This window comes from Zootoca vivipara, chromosome 7, assembly GCF_963506605.1.
Source record: "Zootoca vivipara chromosome 7, rZooViv1.1, whole genome shotgun sequence".
Lineage (NCBI taxonomy): Eukaryota > Metazoa > Chordata > Lepidosauria > Squamata > Lacertidae > Zootoca > Zootoca vivipara.
In genome coordinates, this window is record NC_083282.1 from 47,402,224 (window position 1) to 47,425,351 (window position 23,128).

Here is a 23,128-nt window from a genome sequence, read left to right on the forward strand (position 1 = left end):
GATTTGGCATAACATTCGGTCTGATTGATATATATATGTGTATAATTTGAAATATTGAATGTGATATAATTGGTTTTAATTGGAAAATTAATAAAAAAATATTTTTTTTAAAAAAAAAAAATAAAGAGTGGTTGGAGCAACACAGCCTGATGGGTAGGATATTATTATTATTATTATTATTATTATTATTATTATTATTATTATTATTAGTGTGTGCATATATAGTTTTTATGTATGCAGATGTCAGCTGTTTTTATATATGCAGCTGTTCTGTGCATGTTTTCATTGTATTGTAATCACTTTGGGACCTTCATAAATGAAATAATAATAACATTCAAAATCTGCACATGTATGCAAGAGAAAAACACCCCACAATTTAAAAGCGATTCTTAAAACGATACCATGAAGGTCTTGACTATATTATTATTATTATATGATATATGCAAACTAGGAATAGCAAAGAATTTGATTTAGTTCACATCTAAAGGAGAGCTTACCTATGCAAACCAAAACACAGCCATCCTTAGTGCAAACACATGTTATGAAGCCCTAACATCTTTTTTTAGAACATAAAACTAACTCTGGGAAAAAAATTAATAGAGAAAGAGGAAGATGCCCCAACCCTTCCCTCAGCGACCATTTCTCTACTTCAACTTCCTTCCCTGTGGCTTTTCTCTACACAGAGTTCAAAACATGGATAAACACAAAACTGCCCTCAAGCAAACGTTTGTAGCAGTGTCCCACTCCTGATACTGCTGGGAAAAGCTGATGCAGTTTGTACCAAAACCTGATTGGAACACTATTTATTTTAGTGCTCCATAACAGTTTTTAACTAAGGAAAAATGAATTTATTGCTGAAGAGAATCTTCCTTCCCTGCAACATTCTGCATGATTTTTGGTTGCTGGGTGTGCGTGGAATAGTGGATCTGCTGTCTCAAGTTTCAATTCTCTTAAATTCTGTACATTCCTTTCCTTATCCTATAACTGCTTGCCCATGAGCAGAAAGCACTATTTTGTAGATAGCACCAGTATACCAAATACTAATCCCATGGAGCTGAATGTGCCAAATATGCCTGTGAATTTGACAGTCCGAAGATGGCCTACTCAGGAAATCACCATCTTATTTATTTGTAAGTGGAAATATCTGTCACACACATGGCACCTAAACTAAGATGTCTCATAAAGAAATATCAAAAGAGACATGAATGAAATGGTGGCATGACCTCACAAGGGCCCTCGTGGTTTACTGTCAGGAAACTGAAACACACCACTTGGAATGGTAACTTTTTTCCTGAAGGAGAAGGGATCAGGGATCCATAACTTGCTTGTTGCCTTGGCAACACTTATAGACGCAGAATCCTTTGGGCATATTTCTGTGAACTTGTACTGCCCTGGCAAACTGGGTTAAATCCGAGTTAAGAATAGTTATACAGTAGTGGTATTTGGTTATCTTCTCATGCCAATGAGTTATTTCTTGATTCAGTTGGGCCTCATTTTTTCACTCCCCTCTCTGTTCTTACCAAAACAGTTTGTCAGCAGGTAGGTAGCCGTGTTGGTCTGGGTCGAAGTAAAATAAAAAAATTCCTTCAGTAGCACCTTAAAGACCAACTAAGTTTTTATTTTGGTATGAGCTTTCGTGTGCATGCACACTTCTTCAGATACCTGAAGAAGTGTGCATGCACACGAAAGCTCATACCAAAATAAAAACTTAGTTGGTCTTTAAGGTGCTACTGAAGGAATTTTTTTTTTTAGTTTGTCAGCAATGTCTGGAATGGAGCCAGCATTCCCTGCAGGGCAAAGGCCTACACTGAATTCTCTGGTAAAGAATATGCAAACAGTACCGACCACTAGTATTTGAAGGGGTGGCCATCTGCCTCCTAGGGCAGAGTGGGAGAAGCAGCCCTTTATGGCTGTTAAAATGGCTGCCAAAGTTACTGAGAGGCACATACAAAAAATAAACAGTTTATATTCATTTGTAAGAGGCTAGAGAGTACCTCTTGATTTCTGTTAAAACACAAGGAAGGTTGTCATACCCCATTTCACAACTTCATCCTTTTTATGCATCTTTTATTATGTACAAATCTAACGCAGGCAGCAGAGAACTGCTAGAGGCCTATACAGTTATGTACTGCTAATTTTGCACCTGTTTGAAAGCATATGTTCCATGGGGTAGATCCACCACACAGCAAAACTGACCACGTATTTCCATTGCTCTCCTCATTGACATTCCCATTTTCATGCAATGCTAGAATTGCTTCCATGGGATTCTAGGAGAGTTCCAAAGCAACTCTTTGAAGTTCAGCTCCTTTTTTCCTACCCATTTCCTTTGTTTCATAAGCCATTCATACATGGGCATTTCCAGACGACCACTATTTTGTGAGCGAGAGTCAACTGCATATCGGCAAAGTTAAGATTCAAGAATTCAAGTGGATTTGCCACTCTTGCACAAGAAGCTCACTTCAAAAAACAAACAAAACCACACACCCCTGCACAAAAACACATTCGCTTTTCTCAGTAAGGAAAGTGGCATGAAAATGCACTAGAAAATGTGTAATAGCAATTGCTTGACCTAATATCATATAATCTCCCTGCAAACAAATCAGAATGAATGCTCTATAAACAGCCAACATCATAAAACCTCCCTGGAAACTTTGTGTAAACAAATCAGGATGAAGGCTCAATAAACAGATTTGGAAACCTTATTCAGTGGCTTCCTATAATGACCAGACTTGCAGTTCTCAGCCAGCAACTGATCTCACAACAACTGCGTCAGATTATTGAGGGGACAGTTGTGCCTGCTTCCATGAACAATCCCTGTCCACACTGTTCTGCCCGGTGAAAAAAATCTCATGGTATTTGTTCAAAAGCAAATGTTTGGAGAAGAATCCAGGTGACATTATATGCATAGGAAGCTGTCTTATACTAAGGTTGTGTACAAACTCCCATTTATTCTGCATCTACTGAGCTCCCACTGCTTATTTGGGAAGTGGTGTACACACAACATTATAACCACAATCCAGATCTATCCTGCTGTTTTTTTTAATAGAATACTGTGTTTTGATGAGTTTTCCCCTAAACTGGCTTTGATGTGAATTAAGAAAAAGAACCACCTAGCTGTGTTTAAGCTAATAATGTGCACACAACCCAGATTTGATTATTTGTTCATCTAAGATCAGTATTTTCTCTTTCAAATTACAGCAGCTCCCCAGGGTCTCAGGCAGAAGTCTTTCCCACTGCCTGCAATGTGATCCTTCTAACTGAAATGCCTAGGGATTGAACCTAGGACTTTCTACAAGCATGTGACTGCTCTGAGCTTTGGTCCCTCCTGTTGTATAACGTGTTGCTTGAATGCTGTACACAAGGAGGGCCTTGGCAGATTAAACCAAGGGTATATCCAGTCCAATTTAATGCTTCATTTGTTCAAACTCTCTCTCTTAGTTTTAGAAGCAGGCTTAATTGGAATCAGCACACGCACGGGCCTGCTAGACAAGGAGCAGGAGGAAGTTGCCAAAACAGGAGAAAAAGAGGGGAAGTGGAGGAGGACTTGCTCCTGGGACAGGTGTTCAAAGGTGTTACAATTCAGAACATTATGGAGGACTTGCTTAACAAGTTTGTGCAGTACTTGCACCTGTTCAAAGAAGAGCAAGAGGCTGTGATAAAGAACCCGGGAAAAGTGGGCTATTTTGGAAAGGATATGAGATGAACTGCAAACGGCACAGGCCAGTGCTTTTAGCAGCAGCAGCAGCAGCAGCAGCAAACATGAAAAGGGTCAGTGTGAAAGCATTTAAACTCCTTCCTAGTGGCTGGCTTTGAAAATCACTACTATCTCAACATTCCTGTCTTGTTCTGCAGAAATGAAGCATGGAAGAGGGAGTGTAAAGAAGTGTGTTTCCATGCAGGCAGCAGGTAATATTTGGCTAAGATCTGCCCTCTGCCTTCCTGCGAGGCATGAGATAATGGTTGTGGTGTATGTATGCATGAATATGGATGATGCAGATTCTCTGGCTTTCGTAATGCTTTGCCTTTTTCTCCTCTCCTCTCTTCCCCATGCTGAATTCCAAGACCAAGAGGCACTCTGTTTCAAGTCGAAGGCTGCTCCACATGCAAACCATGTCCTCCATTCATGCATGGGTCCCATATTGTCCATCTTGGAGGCAGGCTGGAGTCGGCACATGGAGTTTGTAATATATAGGGCTACTGAGCATAGATGCTCCCCTAGCACAATTTATAGCTGTGAGTCACCTCTCTGAACTCCTTATTTCCTTTCAGTTTGGCAGAGTCTTAGATTGTGGTGGTGTGCTGTCCATGCCTTTCTGGTCAGGGAAGAAGATGGCATGAGGGATGGGTTCATGCAGGATCCTCTGGACTAGCAAAGTTCAGCTATGTTCTGTGCTCTATGTAAAAAGATGGTGGCATGACCATGAGACATATGTACAGGAGGCTTCTATTGCCCTTTTTGGGACCACAGGTTGGTGGGGTCAGTGCTCAAGTCTCTCATGCTTCCTCAGCCGTCACATCAATCCCTGCATAAGTAAAATTCTCAAACAAAGCCATGTTCACGTAGGCCTGTCAAAGGAGAAAGAGAGTCAAGTTGGGGGGGGGGGCTACTCCCTTTTACCCCTTCTTTTATGAGTACATTTTCCTCCAGGTTCTGACTAGAAAAGACAATATAACAACTCATATTTTAACCTTACACTGCAATCATGCTCAGAGCAAGCCCCAGCCAAACATCTTGGGACAACTGCCTGATATGGGGCCCAGTTCTAAGGACTACCTACATCCTGCCTTGATGAAAGAAGCAGAGACCCTACAACAGGATTTTTTTAGTTGAAGGGTATGGTAAGGGTGCTGGGGCCCCCAATGGTGATACTGGGTTCTGTCATCTGACTGTAAACTCTGCTCACCCACATCTTTACAGCACACAGGCTAAAAGCTCAGGAGGGTTTTAATTCAGAGCACAGCAAGAATATCTCTAGATAGTGATACCTTCCGAGCTTCCAGCATGCGGATGAGCTGCACCGATATCTGAGCAAAGGGTGGACGTTCATATGGCCGGTCCCGCCAGCACTGCCGCATTAGCTCATAGCTGCAGGAGAAGGTGAAGAATCAGGATGAAGCTAAATACACAAGGTATGGGGAACTGCCAAGTTCACTGGACGCTTGGTCTACTGGGCATCTCTCTCTCCAGCTCCTCCATCAGCATGTGACAGTGAGGAGATGTAGAGGCTGAGGCCTAGTATGCCAGTGACCACTGGCAGGAGATAACTGAGTAAACAGGATGTGTGTTGTTGGGGGGGGGAGGGTTTCCACTTACACTTCGTCATCACAGTTGAGAGGCTTCTCCATGCGGTACCCTTGGGGCAGCTTTTCATAGAGTTCAGCACATGTCATGCCACAGTATGGCGTCCCTCCTGGGAAATCAGACAAGGCACCATATTCACCAGCATCTTGGGGCCACTAGTGGCCAGCGGGGCTCTATGAGTGGGGCTGCATTGCTCTCCTGGCTTCCTAACACTGCACATTGCTGCTCCCATTGCTGAGGGAAGGGAGGGGTGCGGTGCTGGGAGTGCTGAATTAGCTCGGCTGCTGTGGCCGCCACTGGGCTGACCATCCCACTGCCTTGCCCCTCTCCTGTCCCACTTGGTAACTGTCAGTGACACATGGTGTTGCAAAACCAGGCAAGCAATGTAGCCCCACCTGTGCAATCTCACCAGCCACTCCTGCTTGGTGCAATGCATGCTTAACATAGTCTTCTGGGTGCCGCTGGAACAAAGGCAAATGTTGCAGTTCTCCTAAACCACCCATCTCTGTCCTGTATGTCCTGTCCTCACCTGTCAGGGGGACTCCTTACAGGGAACCTCCCCCAGTCACCCTGACCAGCACTTCGCCCAGTGACAGCACTAGCAGCGGGTCAGAAGGAGGGAATGAGGAATGGAGCAGGGTGGAGAGAGGGCTCTCAGACGTGTCAGAGCCAAGGCACCGACCCAGCTGGCTAGAGAGGGAAGGGCGTGCCCACATGCAGGGCTAGGGGGAGGTGCTTTGGGGTGCCCAGGCTTTTATGCTGGCCGAAGAGCCGGAAGCAGCCACTGCCAGGTTCTGAATCGGACTAGGCAGTCATGTTTTCTGATATCTCTGCACTGTAAATAATATGCACAATAAAACTCTGAAAGACAGAGTGGACTGGAGCGTCTTTACTTGAGAGTAGCCGCAACAATCCCCTAACATCACCCATACGTAGTGCAAAGTGCAGCTAGATTGGAAGGTGTACAGTAGCAACTATATGTTGAAGTGAATAGATTATGTAGGTCAGTAAGAGTTTTTCTCCCATGGTGTTCTTAAGGTTCGCCAGCCCATTTGGAGAAAGATTTGCTAAGACTAGGCATGCTCGCATTTTGTGTTTCTCCCCAAAGTGAAGGTTTTCATCCTGGCGGTCCTGTTAGGAAGATTGGTTCAAGGTTGTTTCCATGATCCTCAACCAAAGTAAAGGTAAGGCACTCTGATGTCACTCACAGAGAGGTTGTTGGAGAAATGAAATGAAGAAGTTGTATTGAAGAGTGTGGGGCCAAAATGGGATGTATAGCATAAAGGACAGTGAGGGCAACAGAGACAGAAACTTACCCAGGCTAACTATTTCCCATAAGAGAACCCCAAATGACCACCTGCAAGAGAAAGACAAGTTAGGATGTAGGCTGAGGTCGTCCAGCTTTTTCCACTCTACTGTAGCAAACTTGCTGCTTTTCTAAGATCATTTTTGTTCTGGCCTGGTACTAATACAGAAAGAAAAAAGAAAATACTGAAGCCAGTAGTTTCCCTTTGTTAATTCAAATTAAGTATTCAAGTATTCAAATTTATTGCAACTTAATGGATTGATTAAAGAAGTGAAAGACAGAGGATCATTCATACATTCTCCTCCTCATGACATTCCTCTTCATTGCATTTTCTACTTCTACTAGCCAGGAAATGGAGCAAAGGGGCCAAGTGAAAGGCCCATCTAGCCCAGCACTCTGTTCTCACAATGGGTGGTCTGGTGCCCATGGGAAGACCACAGGCGGAACCAGAGCACAACATAATATTTATCCTCCATAAATTTGCCTAATCCTCTCTTAAAGCCTTCCAGGTTGGCGGCCATCACTACTCTGGTGAGAAGAACTGAAGAAAGTACCACCTGCCACCTGATCACTGTCGTCCAATCTGTGGTTGACCCTGCCACCCTGCCCACCCACCCATAAATCACTCACACATCACTCTTGGTTGTGTACACGCTGTAATTCAGGGACTCAATAGCCATCCAGCGAACTGGCAAACGGCCCTGCGAAAACAAGCATCATTGGGGTTACAGAAGCCCACTGTGAGTAGACCGGCGAACAAAGAGAAGAGATGGAGCTGGGCTCCACTCAGAGCAGAAGAGAAGCCTGAGGAATGAGGAAGGGGTCCACATGACCGTCTCTATCCAGACTTACCATAGTCTTCTTTACATAGACTTCCTCCCCCCGGGACAAACCAAAGTCGGCAATCTTGGAAGTCAGGTTTTCCCCTACCAGGATGTTCCTGGCAGCCAGGTCTCTGTGGATGAACTAGGGGAGGGCAGGAAACAGCAGTGAGTGGCACAGGCAGTGGTAGAGAACTCAGGCATTCATCCTAGTCCATGGCTGGCAGTTATTTTACAGCTGCACACAACAGCATCTCATGAGCTGTCTTGTGAAACCAAAGCCGTGGGCATCTCAAAATCTTGCCTTACATTTCACCTCCTGTATTGCTTCAGCTTTCTCTGGTCCTAACTCAGAGCTGTACTGAGTTCTATCCATGTCAGTAAAGCTCTGAGTTAGGACCAGAGAATTTCGAAGCAATACAGGATATAACTGGCATATAATTCCAATACACGTCTACTATAGCAAGTTTGAAGTCTGACCCTCAGATGATGGACCTGCCATTCTGTGTATGTGAAACACATTACAAATGGAAAGCACAAACACAGGCCTGCTCTGTCTTTCCCCTCCTTGACTTTGCTTGCTAATTCCCCCCCCCCCAAAAGAGAACTGGTTCATGAGCCCAACTAGTGGGAAAAGATGGGTAGGTGGTGAGGACACACAGACCTGTTTTTCACTCAAATACTGCATGCCTTTGGCCACATCAGATGCAAACTGCAAGAGCTGTTGGGATGTGAGGGTCGAGGCTGTCCCATGCTCCCTGGCAAAGGCAGGATCTGTCTCCAGGACTCGGCTCTTGCGCAGAAAATCTAGCAAGTTTCCATAGGGTGCATATTCAATGGCGATGTACAAGTAACCTGGAAAATTAGGGAAGAGACTGTCAAGTCATGCCCAGATAAACACGTCAGGAAACTTGCTTCGTTAGAAGCAGCAGGATGGAGAAAGAAAAGAGGACCATAAAAATTATCAGAGATGAACCTGCGACAAGGCACAAGATCCTCCTCTGTATGAAGTAATATGGAGAGTGTATGTAGAAATATGCATGGTCATGAAAGATAGTGGACCAGATAGCGTCACTGCAACCACTAGGTGGTGCCAGTGCTATGATAGGGTTCATCCACACTGCTCCTGAAAACCCCCTTTCCAAATCTGTTTTGTGCACTGTGGCCCTCTGTGGTTCTGTACCTACGTGGGTTGTTTGCTGCTCTCACATTCTATTGTACCAGGGCCACATGCTCTGCCTATTTGTATTTCAGATCTGAACTCTTCTTGCTAATTTAAAAACCCTGCCCATGGACCCTTCAAAAGCAGCCCGTAAAACCCTCTGACACTCCCTTCTATCACTATTTCCAGCAGAAATAAGGAAAACTCATGTGCTCTGCTTCCTTCCCCTCACCTCCATGTATTTACAGGATATTGTTAGAGTGCTACTATGATCTTACTAAACTTATTTTCCAAGTCTGGTTAACAATGTGTTTCAGAGATCATCACCATTATCTTCTCACCCTGCTATCAGCTCTATCAGTCATGCAAGTGGTTTGCTCTTAGTACATTGCTGCTGTAAAGAAGACAGAAGCTCCTGGTAGGGAAGATATCGTGATCTTGAAGGTGATTTTCCCAGGGTGAGGCTAATGCCTGGCATTCTTGGTGCATTGACCCCTGTGATTTCCCCAATGTGGGAAACTCAATTGCATAATTTCCTCCTCTGAAGGAGGAGGAAGATAATAACACTTCTGGGTTGAGTGTTTATACTGCTTTGCAGTTACAAAAGCAAGCATCAGTGGATCTACCATTTTTTGCCTTCTGGTGATAAAGCTTTTGGCAGATTGTGACACTTGCTCACGGATGGCGCAATATGTTTTAAGGGTATGTATCTGTCTGTCACTCCCTCACAACAGCAAGCAAACACTAAACTTGGCACCCTAGAATAAGCAGCTCAAGTGTTGGCTCTGATTTCAGTCGCTGCCCCACACTAACCACAGGGAGAGATTAAAGGAAAATGAAATAAGGAAATATTTTGCAAGTTGAAGGAGTGGGAAGAGAGGATGGGGCTTTGGGCTTTGCGTGCTAGAGTGTGTGTTGTTTGGAAGCAGGGTGGGGTCTGTTGTTCCCTCACAAGCCCTCCTCAGTGAATAAAGGAAAAGGTGGTGCAGATGAGCCCAAAGATGGAGGAGCAGGGGAAGAAGTAGTTAGCACTGGAGGGTGCCCCATTGGCAAGGTGTCTCACCCTTGTTCTCACAGGCTCCCAGCAAGTTGATGATATTGGGATGGTGGCCCAGCTTGCAAAGAACTTCCAGCTCTCCAGCAAAGTCCCGGTGGTCATTCTCAGAGGCAAATTCTGTGGTGGCAAGAACATTTGTGGTACACGTGGCCAAGCCCAGCAGTTTGGTGTGCTACATGCATGTTACAAATAGATCTGTATCCTGAATGTGACTGGAAATGCACATTCCTGCATGCACATGTCACAGTTTTACAAGCATACATGAGGCCCTTGTTCACATGTAATGATAAGCCAAACTATCAGTCAGTGTGAACAAATAAATACTGTGCAGGCTCCCAGAGAGGAGATAATGGACACTTTGCTCCTGCCTAGTCATTCTGCTGCTGTGTTGCGTGACACTGTGGTTTGGTTTAGCATGTTGTCTGGATCTGGGCTTGTAGTTTAGCTGCCCCAGGCAAATCACAAGCTCCAAACCACAGGGCAGGCCTTGGTTATAGCTTGTTGCCTGGAATCCTGTGAATTGTAGTTTTAGAGCTGAAAATTGTCTGCTAAGTATCTCTGTTTCCCTGCACACTATGGTGCTAGCTACCTGGGATTGGGAATTGCTATGAAACCATTTTAAGTATGTGGTGGTGATGTTCTCTATGATTATGTGCCATGAGGAAGCCCATTGTCCTGCCTTCTGAACAGGGATATGCGAGGAGTGGCTGCTGTCTTCATTCTCTGAATACTTTGGTGCTTGAGCACCAAAAAAAAGTAAATGCATATGTATCTGATGGTCAATGCAGTCCCCACCACCAAGGAGGAGGCAAGTATCAGGACAGGTCTGCTAATCATTTACACCCTAAGCAGGGCTAGCGAGGGAGAGGTAATGGTCTTCCTGTGTCAAGCATGGAAGTCTGACTTTGTGTGGCATCTCACCTTTCAGCATCTTGATGGCTGCATTCATTCTCAGCCCATCTTTCTTGATCATGGCCCGGATGACTTGCCCAAAGTTGCCTTCCCCTATCATGTCCTCAAACTTGATGTCTTCCCACTCCAGGATAGGGTAGCTGAGTGGCTCAGGCTGGGGTTTGGGTCGGCGAGTCAGGGTCAGCGTGCCTGAGTTGAACTGCAAAATGGTCTCTTCCCCCTGTGAGAGGATGAGTGAAGTGGGTCAACAGCCTGCTGTCACAAGCATGCTGCAGCATAGGGATTATGAGGGTAGGGAGCCAAGATCAGTGGGAAGAGGCAGGTGGGGCAGGGCAATATCACTCACAGAGCCTGACTGGTAGGTGAATGTGCGGCGCCGGTGGAAGAAGTTCTTCTTGATGAGGAAAAGGGCCAGCAGGGCAAAGAGTATGGTCACACAGGTGACGGAGACAGAGCCCACAATGGCTAACAGCAACTGCTGGTCCAGGTTGGATGGAGGCAAGTTCTGGCTCCCCAAGGTGGGCACTTGGCTCAGGGCCCCTGCAGGAAAGAGGGAAGCAGTGTGTTTTGTAACAGTGCCTGGCTCTGCGATGAAGGAGGAGAAGGCAACTGCACGACATGATAGAGATGCAGAACCACTGCCATGAGTGGACTCTATGGCTGTTCTGCCTCCCAGGGTGGATCAGTGCTCCAGGCCAAGGTGGCTGTTGCTGCTGTGGTTTGCCAGGAGCAGTTGCACCTGCATCCTGGCTGGCCTACACTTTGGCTGTGCCTGGAATGTGCTGTAGGAATCACAGAGGCATCTTCATGCACATTAATTGCTTCCTGTCCCACTCAAACCCCACCCACTGGGACAGCCAACCAAACTTGTCCCTGGTCCACTCACCATCACCCACGATCTCAACTCTCACAGGCTTGCTCCACTCGCCTGGTACAAAAGAGCTGGCTCGCACCCGGAACTGGTAGAATGCGCTGGTGTTCAGCCCTGCAATGATCTTTGTGGTATCCCAGCCGTTGTCCGTGTCCATCCACTGTGGCTCACTGTTACCCCCCAGCTGTTGCACCTCCACAATGTACTTGTTGATGCCACCATTGGGGTACTCAGGGGGCAGCCAGGTGAGCTTGACAGTGCTGTCAGCAAGGGGCTCCGCTGAGAGAGACCGTGGGGATGAGGGACCTGGGAGGCAAGTGGTACAGCTGTTGGCTCTGCAATTGCGACCTGTTCCACAACTGCTAGGAATGCAGTCTGTGGCTTGGCGGACAGTGCAGTTGTGGACCTATTAGGCATAGGCATGAGAGGACATTGGTCAGCAGAGTTACTACGATGCCAAGAAACAATGAGCAAGCCGTAGGTTTGTCCCTGAGGCACCCCTCAGTTTTCCAGGGCAACACATGTGCTAATGCTTCCTGATGCGTTTACAGAGGTTCAAAGCCTCTTGGAAGAAAATAGAAATCCCTGCAAAATAGGAGGCACCTTAGAGCCCGCAACACATAACACCATGCCAAGGCAAATTAATTAGATTTTAGACCTGTCTACCAAGAAGGCAAGAGCATCAAGCCTGTTGGGACATCTCTGACATAGTACTTGTTCTGTAAGGGATCACCTGGGAATAAAACCTTGCAGAGGCCACCCACCCCAGTGTCATTGATCCCTCAGCCCTTCTGAGAGTGGCAGATTTCTCCCAGGTGGCACATCCCATTGCCCACCTTTGCTGTCAATCTTGACCTTGTAGAGGTCAGATGGAGGTCCGAGGCTGGTGCAGTGATAGATCAGCACCACCAGGCTGTACTCCTTGTTGAATTTAAGGTTTGGAATGTAGGCAGACTGCACAATCATGGAAGTGATGTTTTCCTGATGGACGAGCTCCTTGGCTGCATCATAGAGCTGGACAAGGAACCCAGAGCCCACAGTGTCACCACCGGGCAGGTTCCAGTTCACATGCAACGTGTTGCTCCCTTCAACAAATGAGCGTTCGATCACAGGCTTGGCTGTTGGCTCTGTGTGGAATAGAGAAACAAGAAGCCATCAGCCTGATTCTGTTGCCAACAGCACCTGAGGAGAAAGAAATCCTGAGACAATTTCTCTTCAGCCTGGGCTGTACGATCAGCATAAGGCGGAGTTAGTGCCACATGCTTAAGGAGACACAATCTTTACCCAGAGGCTTTGCAATCAACAGTAGGCAGACAGGATAGGAATGAATTGAAATGAACACTGTGTGAGGGAGAATATACTTTAATAGTATATTAAAGTAAGAGGAAGCAGGGAGGCGTGTTAGAGAGTGGGGTGCTGCAAAAGTGTAGTTGGAGTTAATCAGTCTGGGGGGGGGAACACACATTTTTTTCTGCTGGGTCCGGGTTAGGCTGGAGATGGGATGTACTGTACATTTTAGGCTAGGGAATAGGTTTAGGCAGTACAATCCTATGCATCCCACTGTGGAAATAAGTCTATACACAGGTTAACATGTACTTGCTAAGAAGATGAGCCTTATATCCATTCATTTTGTTATAGCTAAAATTTGTTAAGTTGTTAACCTGGTTTATCCACATGTTAAGGGTCTTAACACACACTCACCCACCTCAAAGTAAACTTTCTACAGTAATATACTGTGAAAGAAGGCAGTTGCATCCCTGAGGTGGGAAGAGGTTGGGTCACTCATCTATGGGGCACTGGCATTTTGTTCTCCAACCAGAGGAGGTAGTGGCAGAAACAGGGCGCTTAGCTGGTCTCTGTGGAATACCAGAGTAGGTATTTGTACAATCTTGACTGGTTAATCTCTACTGACTAGAAGGATGGCTGAAGAAGACCCATATGGGAACCAGGATATTAGAAACTGTAGGCATCCTTAGCACTACTCACACGCTTACTACAGAATCTACTTCTTTCGGTTTGGGCATGCTTCATCTCCCCACTTCCCAGATTTGGCTCACTGAAGTTCAGATACTCACCTTGGCACTCTGTTACCATGACAGCGTGAGGGCCTGGTTTACCTTCCCCTCCATCTCCAGGGCGTGTTAGCTGAACCTTAACAAGGTAGGCTGTGACAGGTCGCAGGTTCATTAGGGTGATGTTCTGAGCATGGTCAACTGTTGATCAAATATGGGTCTGTTACTGTAGAGTCTCATGCTGAAGGTTATGCTCCATATATTTGTTTACTGCAGAGAGCCCACTGCGCAGGGCCTTTTGATTGGGATCTGCAGCTCTGTGACCCTTCCTTTCAGACTAACGTCCCTTCCATTTTCTATTATCTGCTGAACAGATAAGGGACAGGGACTGCCTCATATCCACAGAATACATTTAAAGCACATTCAGAATACATAACCTTCTCGGTGGTGGAGCCTGCCCTGTGGAATGCCCTCCCATCAGATGTCAAAGAGATAAACAATTATACAGCTTTCCGTAGACACCTGAAGGCAGCCCTATATTGGGAAGTTATTAATGTCTGGTGTTTTGCTGTGTTTTGTTATATTCTGCTGTAAGCCCCTTAGAGTGACTGTGGCAACCCAGTCAGATGTGTGGGGTACAATCAATCAATCAATCAATCAATCAATTAAAAATCCCCCAAAGAATCCTGGAAACTGCAGTTTGTTAAGGCTGATGAGAATTGTAGCTGGGGTGGTGGTGGTCTACAGTTCCCAGGATCAAGGGTTGTACCTAACTTTGGAGCCTGATCTCCTGTTCCTGTTGTAACATATGCCTGAGAGAATCCTTGTTTCTTCATGATTGGCTGAGCTGAAAATATTTTGCTTCTCTGTTGAGCAGAATCCCCTGGGTTAAGAAGCATTGCTAATTACTTAAATGACTCAAATGTGCATAAATGCACCATGTCCCTAGCCAAACTAAGATGTTAGATGGCTAGGGCAACGGGTTCTCACTGGCACTGCACTTTGTGGTGTGCCCAGCTGTTCTGTAAATATAATACTTTTTTAAAAAAGAAAATGAAAGGGCAGGAGATCTGGGGTCCAGCACAAAAGACCCAGAGCTCAGCCCCCTAGATCACCTGCTAACAACACTCCTGTCTGGATCTCTTTCTAAATAGTTGAAAAGAACTGAAGAGCAGGCACAGGTTTGAGAGGGCCCTGCAGATTTAAGAGAGCACACAAGTTAGAGCGACAACTCCATCAGGATTACAGCAAACCCCTTACCTACAATGGATGACCACTGAGAAGTGCCAGTTTGGGGCTTGTACAGAACCTTGATGGAGATGATGGGTCCATCACCTGAGACACGCCCCACAGGCGAAATCACAAGCTGCCGACTCTGCTTGGCCAGAAGCCTGGGAGGGCTTAGCGGCACAGGAGGCTCTAAGGAAGGGAACAGCGTCAATCACAAACCAGGCAAACATGAAAGTAGACAAAGGGACTGCACATTTTACTTCTGCCCTTGAGAGAAAGAGGACTGCAACTATTAGGAGAGATTTGCACCAGGTGTTTCTCATGCGGTATTTCCCTGATTGGTACTCGGCACAATCCTTGTCCCTTTCTCTGATTCATGCTCTCCTTCTAGGTTTCTTTGCTTGAAAACTAGTACCACATTTAAAAAGACGCCACATTTAAAGAGACACCAGACCCTCATTTTGCCTGGACAAGAACTGCAGAATATCTTAGGAGGGGTACTAAAATAAAAACTGTGTGGCAACATTTCAGTAACTGAGTCCTGTCCAACCAAAGATGCCTCCTGTGATGATTTTGCAATTCCCAGAAGCTGAGCATGAATATCTCTAACCCTGAAATCTCACCACCTGCATTGACCTGCTCACCTTTCACAGTGACCTTGAACTTTCCACTGTCCTGTCCACCCGTAGTGGAGACTCGGCATTCCCAGAGGCTAGTGTCAGAGAGGACCAGCGGTGGCACTTGAAATTCACAGGTTGTCAAGTCTTTTTCCATGATGGCTTTCAGAGACTGGAGAGGTGAGAAGAGTAGAGTCATATCCTGCTCAAGTCTTCTGTTTATGAGTATTTGTGGGGAACCACAGTCTCATTGGGATGCAGGTAGGGTTGACAACTGACCTAGCCCCATCCTTACTAGTACCAACACGGAAGGGAATAGATCACATGCAATTATATAAACAGGAGGAAAAGTGGTGTCAGGATAATTGCACTGTTATGCTAAAGCACTCGTGCCTAGGCACCCAAATATTTGCACGATTAACATAACCTCTAGTTTGATCCTGATTTATCCTCCTCACATGTGAACAGAGGTAGGGTTGCAAACCCACACTAAGAAACCCAATTTAACACCCTTTAGTCAGAATGAACATGAAGCAGTGCTCACAGATTGATCTGGGTGAGAGGGAGATTAGAGAGAGAAAAAGGCCAAAGGGTATGAGTAGAGGGAGAGCAGGATGGGGCTAGAGAGGCAGAGGGAAGACCAAGCCCAGGTCTCTGGGATGGTACAGGGCCTGATCCAGGACATGATGGTAGCTTACCATGATCACTGTTCCATCAGCCTTGCGCAGTTCAATGTTTTCACGCACAGGGATTGGATTGCCTGTTGCCATGCAGGTAATTACAGGCTGGGAGCCTAAGTTAAACTCCAAGTGAGAGACCAAGTTCTTGATCTGGGGAATCCGATCTTAGCACAGAACACCAGAATAAGGATAAAACATCATTACAATCATGATAAAATAGCATTTTTAAAAAAGAAAAGGGCAATCTGATTTTTATTCCCTGCCTCCCTTTATCTCTAGGTGACAGACAATGGCTAACCACTATGCAGCGCCCTCTCCCATTCATGTACTCCTTGTTTGGCAGTTCTCTGGCGCTGGGCCTGGTTCCTGCCAGTGGCGAACCTTGTTGCTTGGCTGCCCGGGGCAGCAAAGGCGGAGAAGCCCCCTGGGGCCGGGGCGTTGCGACGCATGCGCAGTCCCTCCAGGCTGGCGCTGCTGCTCCTGCGTAAGGTTGCCGCTGGTTTATCCTGGGAGTGATTTATTATGGGCTGCTGTGTGTGAGCAGTGGCCCATGGGGCCACTGTACGCCAGCAGCAGCACGTACTGACTGCGCATGTGCAGTATCCCAGCGCGTGCACACTCCATACTCATGAGGCAGCCAGCACGGACCGCGTACGGCGCACGCGGGCGGAGGCGAGGGGTGGGGAGGGGCACCCCGAATGGAGCCCCCCAGAGTGGAGCCCGGGGCGGACTGCCCCCACCTTGCTACACTACCAGTTCCTGCCATTCCCATGATACACACCCCAAAGTGCTTTTACCTGACTTTTCACAGTGCTGTCCATGCCAACCAGATGGGCAAATGCAGCCACTGAACCGGTTACATGTGCCTCCATTCTGGCAGTGACCCTCCAGGGCACAGTCAGCGCCATACCTCCCAGAGGAGCAAGCTGAGGAAAGAGCACAGGGATCAATCTCCTCTGACCATTTCCCAGAGATTGGGGATGCATACAAGCAATACGTTTAAGGCACATTCAAAACACACCCTCGGAATTATAGTTGAATAATAATAATAATAATAATAATAATAATAATAATAATAATAATAATAATATTTTCTAGGTTTGTTACGGATCCAATCCGTTAATTTAGCTAGCTCCAGATATTCACAGAGCTTGTCGATCCATTCTCCTTTCGTTGGTATAATCGGTTCTTTCCAAACTTTCGCTATTGTCATCCTAGCTGCTGTTGTTGCATATAGGAAGATGTTTATCTTATCGGGTAACAAACCTAGAAACAGAGTCAGGATTCAGTGGGAATGCCTAAATGACTATTTAAAGAACTCAGGAATGGGAAAAGAAACATGGCTGTGCCTAGAATAACTGTGCAAGGTAATCGTATAGAAAGAGGATTAAAGCTTTTTTTTTCTCTGTATACATGTAAAAGTGATTGTTATTGAGAGGACAACTGTATAAAAGTATTGAAAGGTTTATTTATGTGTTTAGTGCAGTGGAAGTATTGTAAGATGTAAAGAATGTAGGTAAGAGAAGGCTGTTGATTCAGTCTTTCTTTCCTTTCCTTTTTTCCCCCTTAATTTTTCCTTTTCTTTTTTTCTTTTTTCTTTTCCCTTTCCTCTTTCCTTTTTTTCTCTTTTTCTTTTCTTTTTTTCTTTTCCCCCCCTCTCCCCTTTCTTTTTTCATTTTGGCCTCTTAGTGCTCTTAGGGATTTTAACCTTATGTAAACAGTATAAAATTGAAGCTATATATTGTATATATATACATGTACTGTATGCTTGTACTGTTTTTTGCAATAATAAAACTTCTTAAAATAATAATAATAATAATAATAATATTTTATTTATACCCCGCCCTTCCCAGTTCAGAAACCCGGGCTCAGGGCAGCTAACAACAAATTTAAAATACTTAATTGTAATACAACACAAAAGCAGCATAAAATACAGTTTAAAAGCATGAATAACAATAAAATTCAAAAATCAATTTGGGGAAAAGCCATCCAATAAACATTAGATAGTCACCAGGGCTAGCTGGCTAAATTAGTCCTACTTGGGCCAGCGAGGAGGCCAAGGGAGAATTAGCTGTGGGGTCCCAGAGTGGGTAATCTACATAAAAAGGGGAGGGGGGAGAGAAGGGAAATAAAAGATCAGGCTGAGTTCAAATTAAAGGCCAGGTGGAATAGCTCTGTCTTACAGGCCTGGCAGAAGGAGGTTAAATCCTGTAGGGCCCTAGTCTCATGGGACAGAGCATTCCACCAGGTCGGAGCCATCACTGAAAAGGCCCTGGCGGAGGATAGTCTGAAATCCTTAGGGCCCGGGACCTCTAAACTATGGTTATTCATGGACCTTAAGGTCATCTGCGGAGCATACCAGGAGAGGCGGTCCCGTAAATACGAGGTGCTGGGATAAGTAGCTCTGTTAAGGGCAAACTTTAATTCCTAAGATTCTTTGGGGAGGGGCAGGCTTTGAATGGCCTTTAACAGCATAGTGGGTGTGCCTGTGTCAAGGATGTCTGGCAGATTTCACGTATGCTGCTTTTAACCCGTCTCCCATTGTAGTTTTAAATGTGCTAGCTTCCTTTTTAAAAAATGGATTGGTCACCTCCAGAATGTTATTAATTTTACTGGAGAGATTCAACTGCATGCCAGAAATGTAGGTTTGCAGAACTGAAGTAGATTAAAGTGCTCTGTTGCAACAAACCCACTTTTACAAATAACAAGAAACAAGACTTTTTGCGATGTTGAAAATGACGGGGGGGAAATGCACTGAAAAGTGTGCATAACAAGTGATGGATGGGAAGACGTCTAACAAATCAGGATGAATTCCCACTGTCATATATCCTCCCTACAAACAAGTCAGAATGAATGCTCAATAATGGGTAGGCATCATACAAACTTTGTACTGGTTATATGATGCCCATTTTTTATTGTACTTTGTGGAAGCAAACCAGAGAGAAAGAACGCTAAACGAACAGCTCAGTCCGGAGGAGCCTTTTCTCTTTGCTATGGAACTTCCTGCTCATGAGGACCCCCTTTTTCTTTTGGTTTGTTGGAGCCAAGCAGGAGGGAAATGGTTCTAAAGAAACAAAGGGAGGAAGCGGCTCTCTCCTGGATATGAGCCAAACAGAGTCCCAGCAGAGAAAGTAGCCAAAGCTGAATAAAAATACTAAGGAATATTGTGAGTCTGAGATGAAGGGAGGGTTCTTGAACATCTTTTCCATGTAAAGATGTTCAGGAAACAATGTGACTATGCTGCTTGTTGGTAGTAACAACAATGAAACCACAAGTTTGCACTCTGGTTACGCGATTTAATGAAATTTGCCTTCCTCAATACTGTTCCAATATCCATGGTTCCTCCTAGCCACACCTTTAGGAGCTCTTCTTTCCCATGGATTCATTACATCTCACTTTCTGAGAGATCACATTGACTCCAATTCTCATATAGCATTAACTTTTTCACAATGATTACAGTGTTAATTTCACATAAGGACTGTTTCCCCACCCCTACTCTGAACCCTCCCTTGTGTGTTGAGAACTGGCACTTATTGTATCAAGAAAAATTCTAGGATTTGAATGAGACTTGGTAAACATTAGTTTTCTCAAGGTAATGCCTTTTCACAAGTAATTTTTACAATGTGAAACATACAAGGGTAAAAACACCACCTCATGGTAACATTACCCTATCCAAAAGTAACATGTTAATCAGATCTGATGTCACATTACATTTATAGATATATATCCCTATTGCTGCTCTGAGCTCATACAAGAAGTCAGAAGCTTCAGTTTATTAAGAAATCAATCACATGATGCCATGTGGGTGGGGAGCTACCATAGCCTTCTAAAGAAAGACATGGGTGTCATTTAGTTATGTTTTACTCTGAATAGACCTATTGTAATTAATGGACCAAACTAAAGTCATTTTTACTATTTAAAAATAGTACATGAAAATTTGATGGTGGTGCATGAGAGAGTCCTCTTTATCGTTTCCTCCCCAACTCTGGAGTTTGTTTTCCCTGGAAGGCAAGGTGGCAGAGACTCTGGTTGCTTTCAGACAACCTGTTTGTTGAGCATTCATCTTGATTTGTTTGCACAAAGTTTGTGGGGAGATTAGGTGATACCCGATATTTATTGAGCATTTGTTCTGATTTGTTTGCAGGGAGGTTATACAACTTTGAATAAAACAATCCTAGTGCATTCTCCATCACTTTCCTTAATGCAAAAAGTCTAATACGGTGAGGCCTTCCAGTAAACTATAATTACGCAACCTGAATTTGCTGGTATGGAATTGAATCCCACCTGAAAATAGTGACAATCTGGGAGTGCCCTGAATTTAATTTTCTTTCCTTGGTGTGTTTTTATGTTTTGTTGGAAACTGCCCTAATGAAGGGTGGCCTACAAATTTGTAGAAGTAAACAAACATATAAAGGGTATGGTTTGCACCCCAAGCATTACACGAGGTTTGTTTTTATGCTACCAAATGTAACATGGAAAGGAAGGGGGGTGGAAGCACAGACTTTCTTTGGTTCTGTGGAACAGACACCATACACTTGCATCTTGTGCCTTTCTAAGTAGGTCAGCTTCCCCCACCTCCCCATCTCATTTATCACCCTGGTGTCCAAAAGTGTCATAGAGTTGGGAGAAAGAAACTGTGGGGGATATACCTGAGCCACACTGAAGACCACTCCATCCAGTAGCACAGGAACAGCCATAAGGATCAGGCAGACAGAAGGCCAGTCCCTTGCAGCCTTGCTTGTTATGACATTTCTCCTGGCAGTTTCGCCCAAACATGCCTTCCTTACAAGCTGCAAGGCAAGAAGATTCTTGTCAGGGATTTCTTGCCGCTGTACTGACAAAGCTACACATGTTCACCAACCCTCCACTACATTTGCCCGTGCATTGTTCCTTCCTGTGTCCCTATCTGCATACAGTCAGAACTAATCCTATAATGAATCCATCATTCCTCTTTGTTGTGATGCCAGGTTTCTCCACTGCAATCTCTGGGTTCAGTCTCAAACCCATGAACCTTTTCTCACACAACACCAGTTGATCCCTCTGCAGAGATAAGGGACCAGGGCCGTCTTAAGCGCCCCTGGTGCCGTGGAGCGACGGATCCCTCCCAGCGCGGTGGGCGGGCGCAGCGTGGCTGCTACAGGCGCTGCTGCGCGGCGCGCGGGCAGGCACCGCGCGGTTGTCGAACCGGCGGACCATGCGGGCGCAGCTCGCGGCGCCCTGCGCCACCGGGGGTCTACCTAGAGCCGGCCCTGTAAGGGACTTGCGACTCAAGATGTAAAGCCTATTTAGGACTCCATGGCCTTCCACCCACGCTTCATTGCCTAAGGCAGAGGCTTTCAAACTTGTTGAGTCCATGGCTCCCTTGACCAACTACATTCTTTATGTAGCACCCCTGTGAGCCCAGGTATGTCACCATGTGCCTGTAGAGCTGGCAGCCTCTCCCCCTTTCTTGAGTATTCCCTCAGCCTCCTCTTCCCTCTCCTTAGGAGTCCTCTGGGCAGCAGCTGCTGCCACTCCTGGTCTCTGAGCTGCCAGCCACCTGCCCCCAAAGAGAGATACCTCCTCACACTGTCCCACAGGAGCCTGGGACTCGTCTGTCCATTCCCAACAGCAAGGGCTAGTGTACTGGCTGTCTGGGCTCCCTCACCTGCTTGCTTGCTTACTCTTTGTCCCCCGACCAGCCCCCGAGGCAGCATTTGCCTGCGGAGCTTGTAGCCAGGGCTGGTGCAACAAATAGCTGTGCAAGCCTTTGGACAGAGGCCAGCGTTGTCTGTGGCACCCCTGACCGTCATTCAAGGCACCCCAGGGTGCCATGGCACATTGGTTGAAAACCACTGGCCTAAGGAGTCATGCCTAAGTCTGAGGAGCTTTTCTCAAGGATTCAACAGAGCATGTCTTTCTATCCTAGTCAAGAAGGAAATGTGAGCTTTCCCCATCAATTATGATTAGTCCTGACCCCAACCAGGAAATGTTCAAAAGGAAGAATACACTTGCAACCTCTGCACACCAAGGTTTAGAAGACTGAAAACTAATGCTTCTCCCACACCTAAAGACACATTCAAAGGAAGGTTTCGGAAGGGTTTAGGAATTGCATCTGACACACTTCTGGATACTGCGGTGCATGGCTGGAGTAGTGCTTATACCCAACTTGCCTCTTCTTCCTGGGCAGACCATACAACAAAAGGGGTTCAGCCAGGTAACATCAATGGCCATGCAGCTCCTGCAGCTGGGTCCCCAGTTTCAAAGCAGAGGAAAATTTACATGCTTTAGTCATTAGCTCTTCACAGGTACTCTTGTGTGCTTTCCACACCAAGGGCTGACTCTATGTAGGGGCACATCAGTCAGAAATACAGGCAGTGCACTACCAAGGGATGATGCGGTCCTCATATGGTACATATGGATAAACAGGGTCCAACATCCAACTAGGTTTCAAATGGCAACCATCTATACTGTACTCTTTGTGAAGATTTACAAGTGCAGTTCATGGAGCAGAGGCACCTCTTCCTGCCTATACCATGTCCACATTGCTGCTAACCTTTTTCACAGCGGGTGCCCATGAAGCCTGGTGGACAGATGCACTCTCCTTCAATATGATGGCAGATGCCTCCATTCAGGCAGTCAGGACAGTCCTTGTCACAAGAAGAGCCCCATTTCTTGGCTGCACATCCTGGGAGGTTGGGGAAGAGACAGACAGACAGACAGACAATTATTGCCTGAATGCACAGGAGGCCACTGCTTTAATGAAACTACGCAGGTCTGGTTCTGGTCACTGCCTTGAGTGCCATGATGGAAGAAAGGCAGGATATAAACATAAAATAATAAAATATTTTTTTAAAAAGATGAGATCTCTAGGAAGCATGATCTCTGGACAGCACAAGGCAGCATTAACCACAGTGCAGTCACTAACAGTCTCCAACAACCTCTATGCTCGGGGCAAGTTCACACCTATGTGTTTATAACCCTTTGGCAGCAACTTAAAGTGACGACTGACATATGGGTAAAGAGGCACCACAGAAAAAGCCTTCTTATGATCTCAAACAACAGCTTTTATTAGAAGCTATTTATGTTCAGCTGGGAGTCTTTAAATGATGAGACACTGAATCACACACACACCATAACAAAGGATGCAAACAGACATTAGTGGGGACATCTGTGGCT

At 45.7% G+C, this 23,128-nt stretch overlaps 1 protein-coding gene across 2 annotated transcripts in view; it reads right to left on the minus strand.

Annotated features, from left to right (window-relative positions):
* Nucleotides 1-2,050: 2,050 nt before the first annotated feature.
* TIE1 (tyrosine kinase with immunoglobulin like and EGF like domains 1) overlaps nucleotides 2,051-23,128 on the minus strand; it is a 29,240-nt gene continuing 8,162 nt past the window's right edge. Inside the window, exons 5-23 of one of the 2 annotated variants that reach the window (XM_035122926.2) lie at nucleotides 22,506-22,637; nucleotides 20,620-20,760; nucleotides 16,768-16,896; nucleotides 15,989-16,134; nucleotides 15,318-15,462; nucleotides 14,704-14,862; nucleotides 13,507-13,644; nucleotides 12,268-12,558; nucleotides 11,447-11,737; nucleotides 10,907-11,100; nucleotides 10,570-10,780; nucleotides 9,655-9,765; nucleotides 8,094-8,284; nucleotides 7,461-7,574; nucleotides 7,239-7,309; nucleotides 6,619-6,659; nucleotides 5,315-5,411; nucleotides 4,987-5,086; nucleotides 2,051-4,566 (exon numbers count right to left, since the gene is read on the minus strand). In XM_035122926.2, coding sequence (XP_034978817.1) covers nucleotides 4,495-4,566; nucleotides 4,987-5,086; nucleotides 5,315-5,411; nucleotides 6,619-6,659; nucleotides 7,239-7,309; nucleotides 7,461-7,574; nucleotides 8,094-8,284; nucleotides 9,655-9,765; nucleotides 10,570-10,780; nucleotides 10,907-11,100; nucleotides 11,447-11,737; nucleotides 12,268-12,558; nucleotides 13,507-13,644; nucleotides 14,704-14,862; nucleotides 15,318-15,462; nucleotides 15,989-16,134; nucleotides 16,768-16,896; nucleotides 20,620-20,760; nucleotides 22,506-22,637 — 2,774 coding nt within the window. In that variant the 3' untranslated portion in view covers nucleotides 2,051-4,494. The remainder of the gene's footprint in view (nucleotides 4,567-4,986; nucleotides 5,087-5,314; nucleotides 5,412-6,618; nucleotides 6,660-7,238; nucleotides 7,310-7,460; nucleotides 7,575-8,093; nucleotides 8,285-9,654; nucleotides 9,766-10,569; nucleotides 10,781-10,906; nucleotides 11,101-11,446; nucleotides 11,738-12,267; nucleotides 12,559-13,506; nucleotides 13,645-14,703; nucleotides 14,863-15,317; nucleotides 15,463-15,988; nucleotides 16,135-16,767; nucleotides 16,897-20,619; nucleotides 20,761-22,505; nucleotides 22,638-23,128) is intronic. The other variant, XM_035122927.2, reaches the window with a different exon arrangement.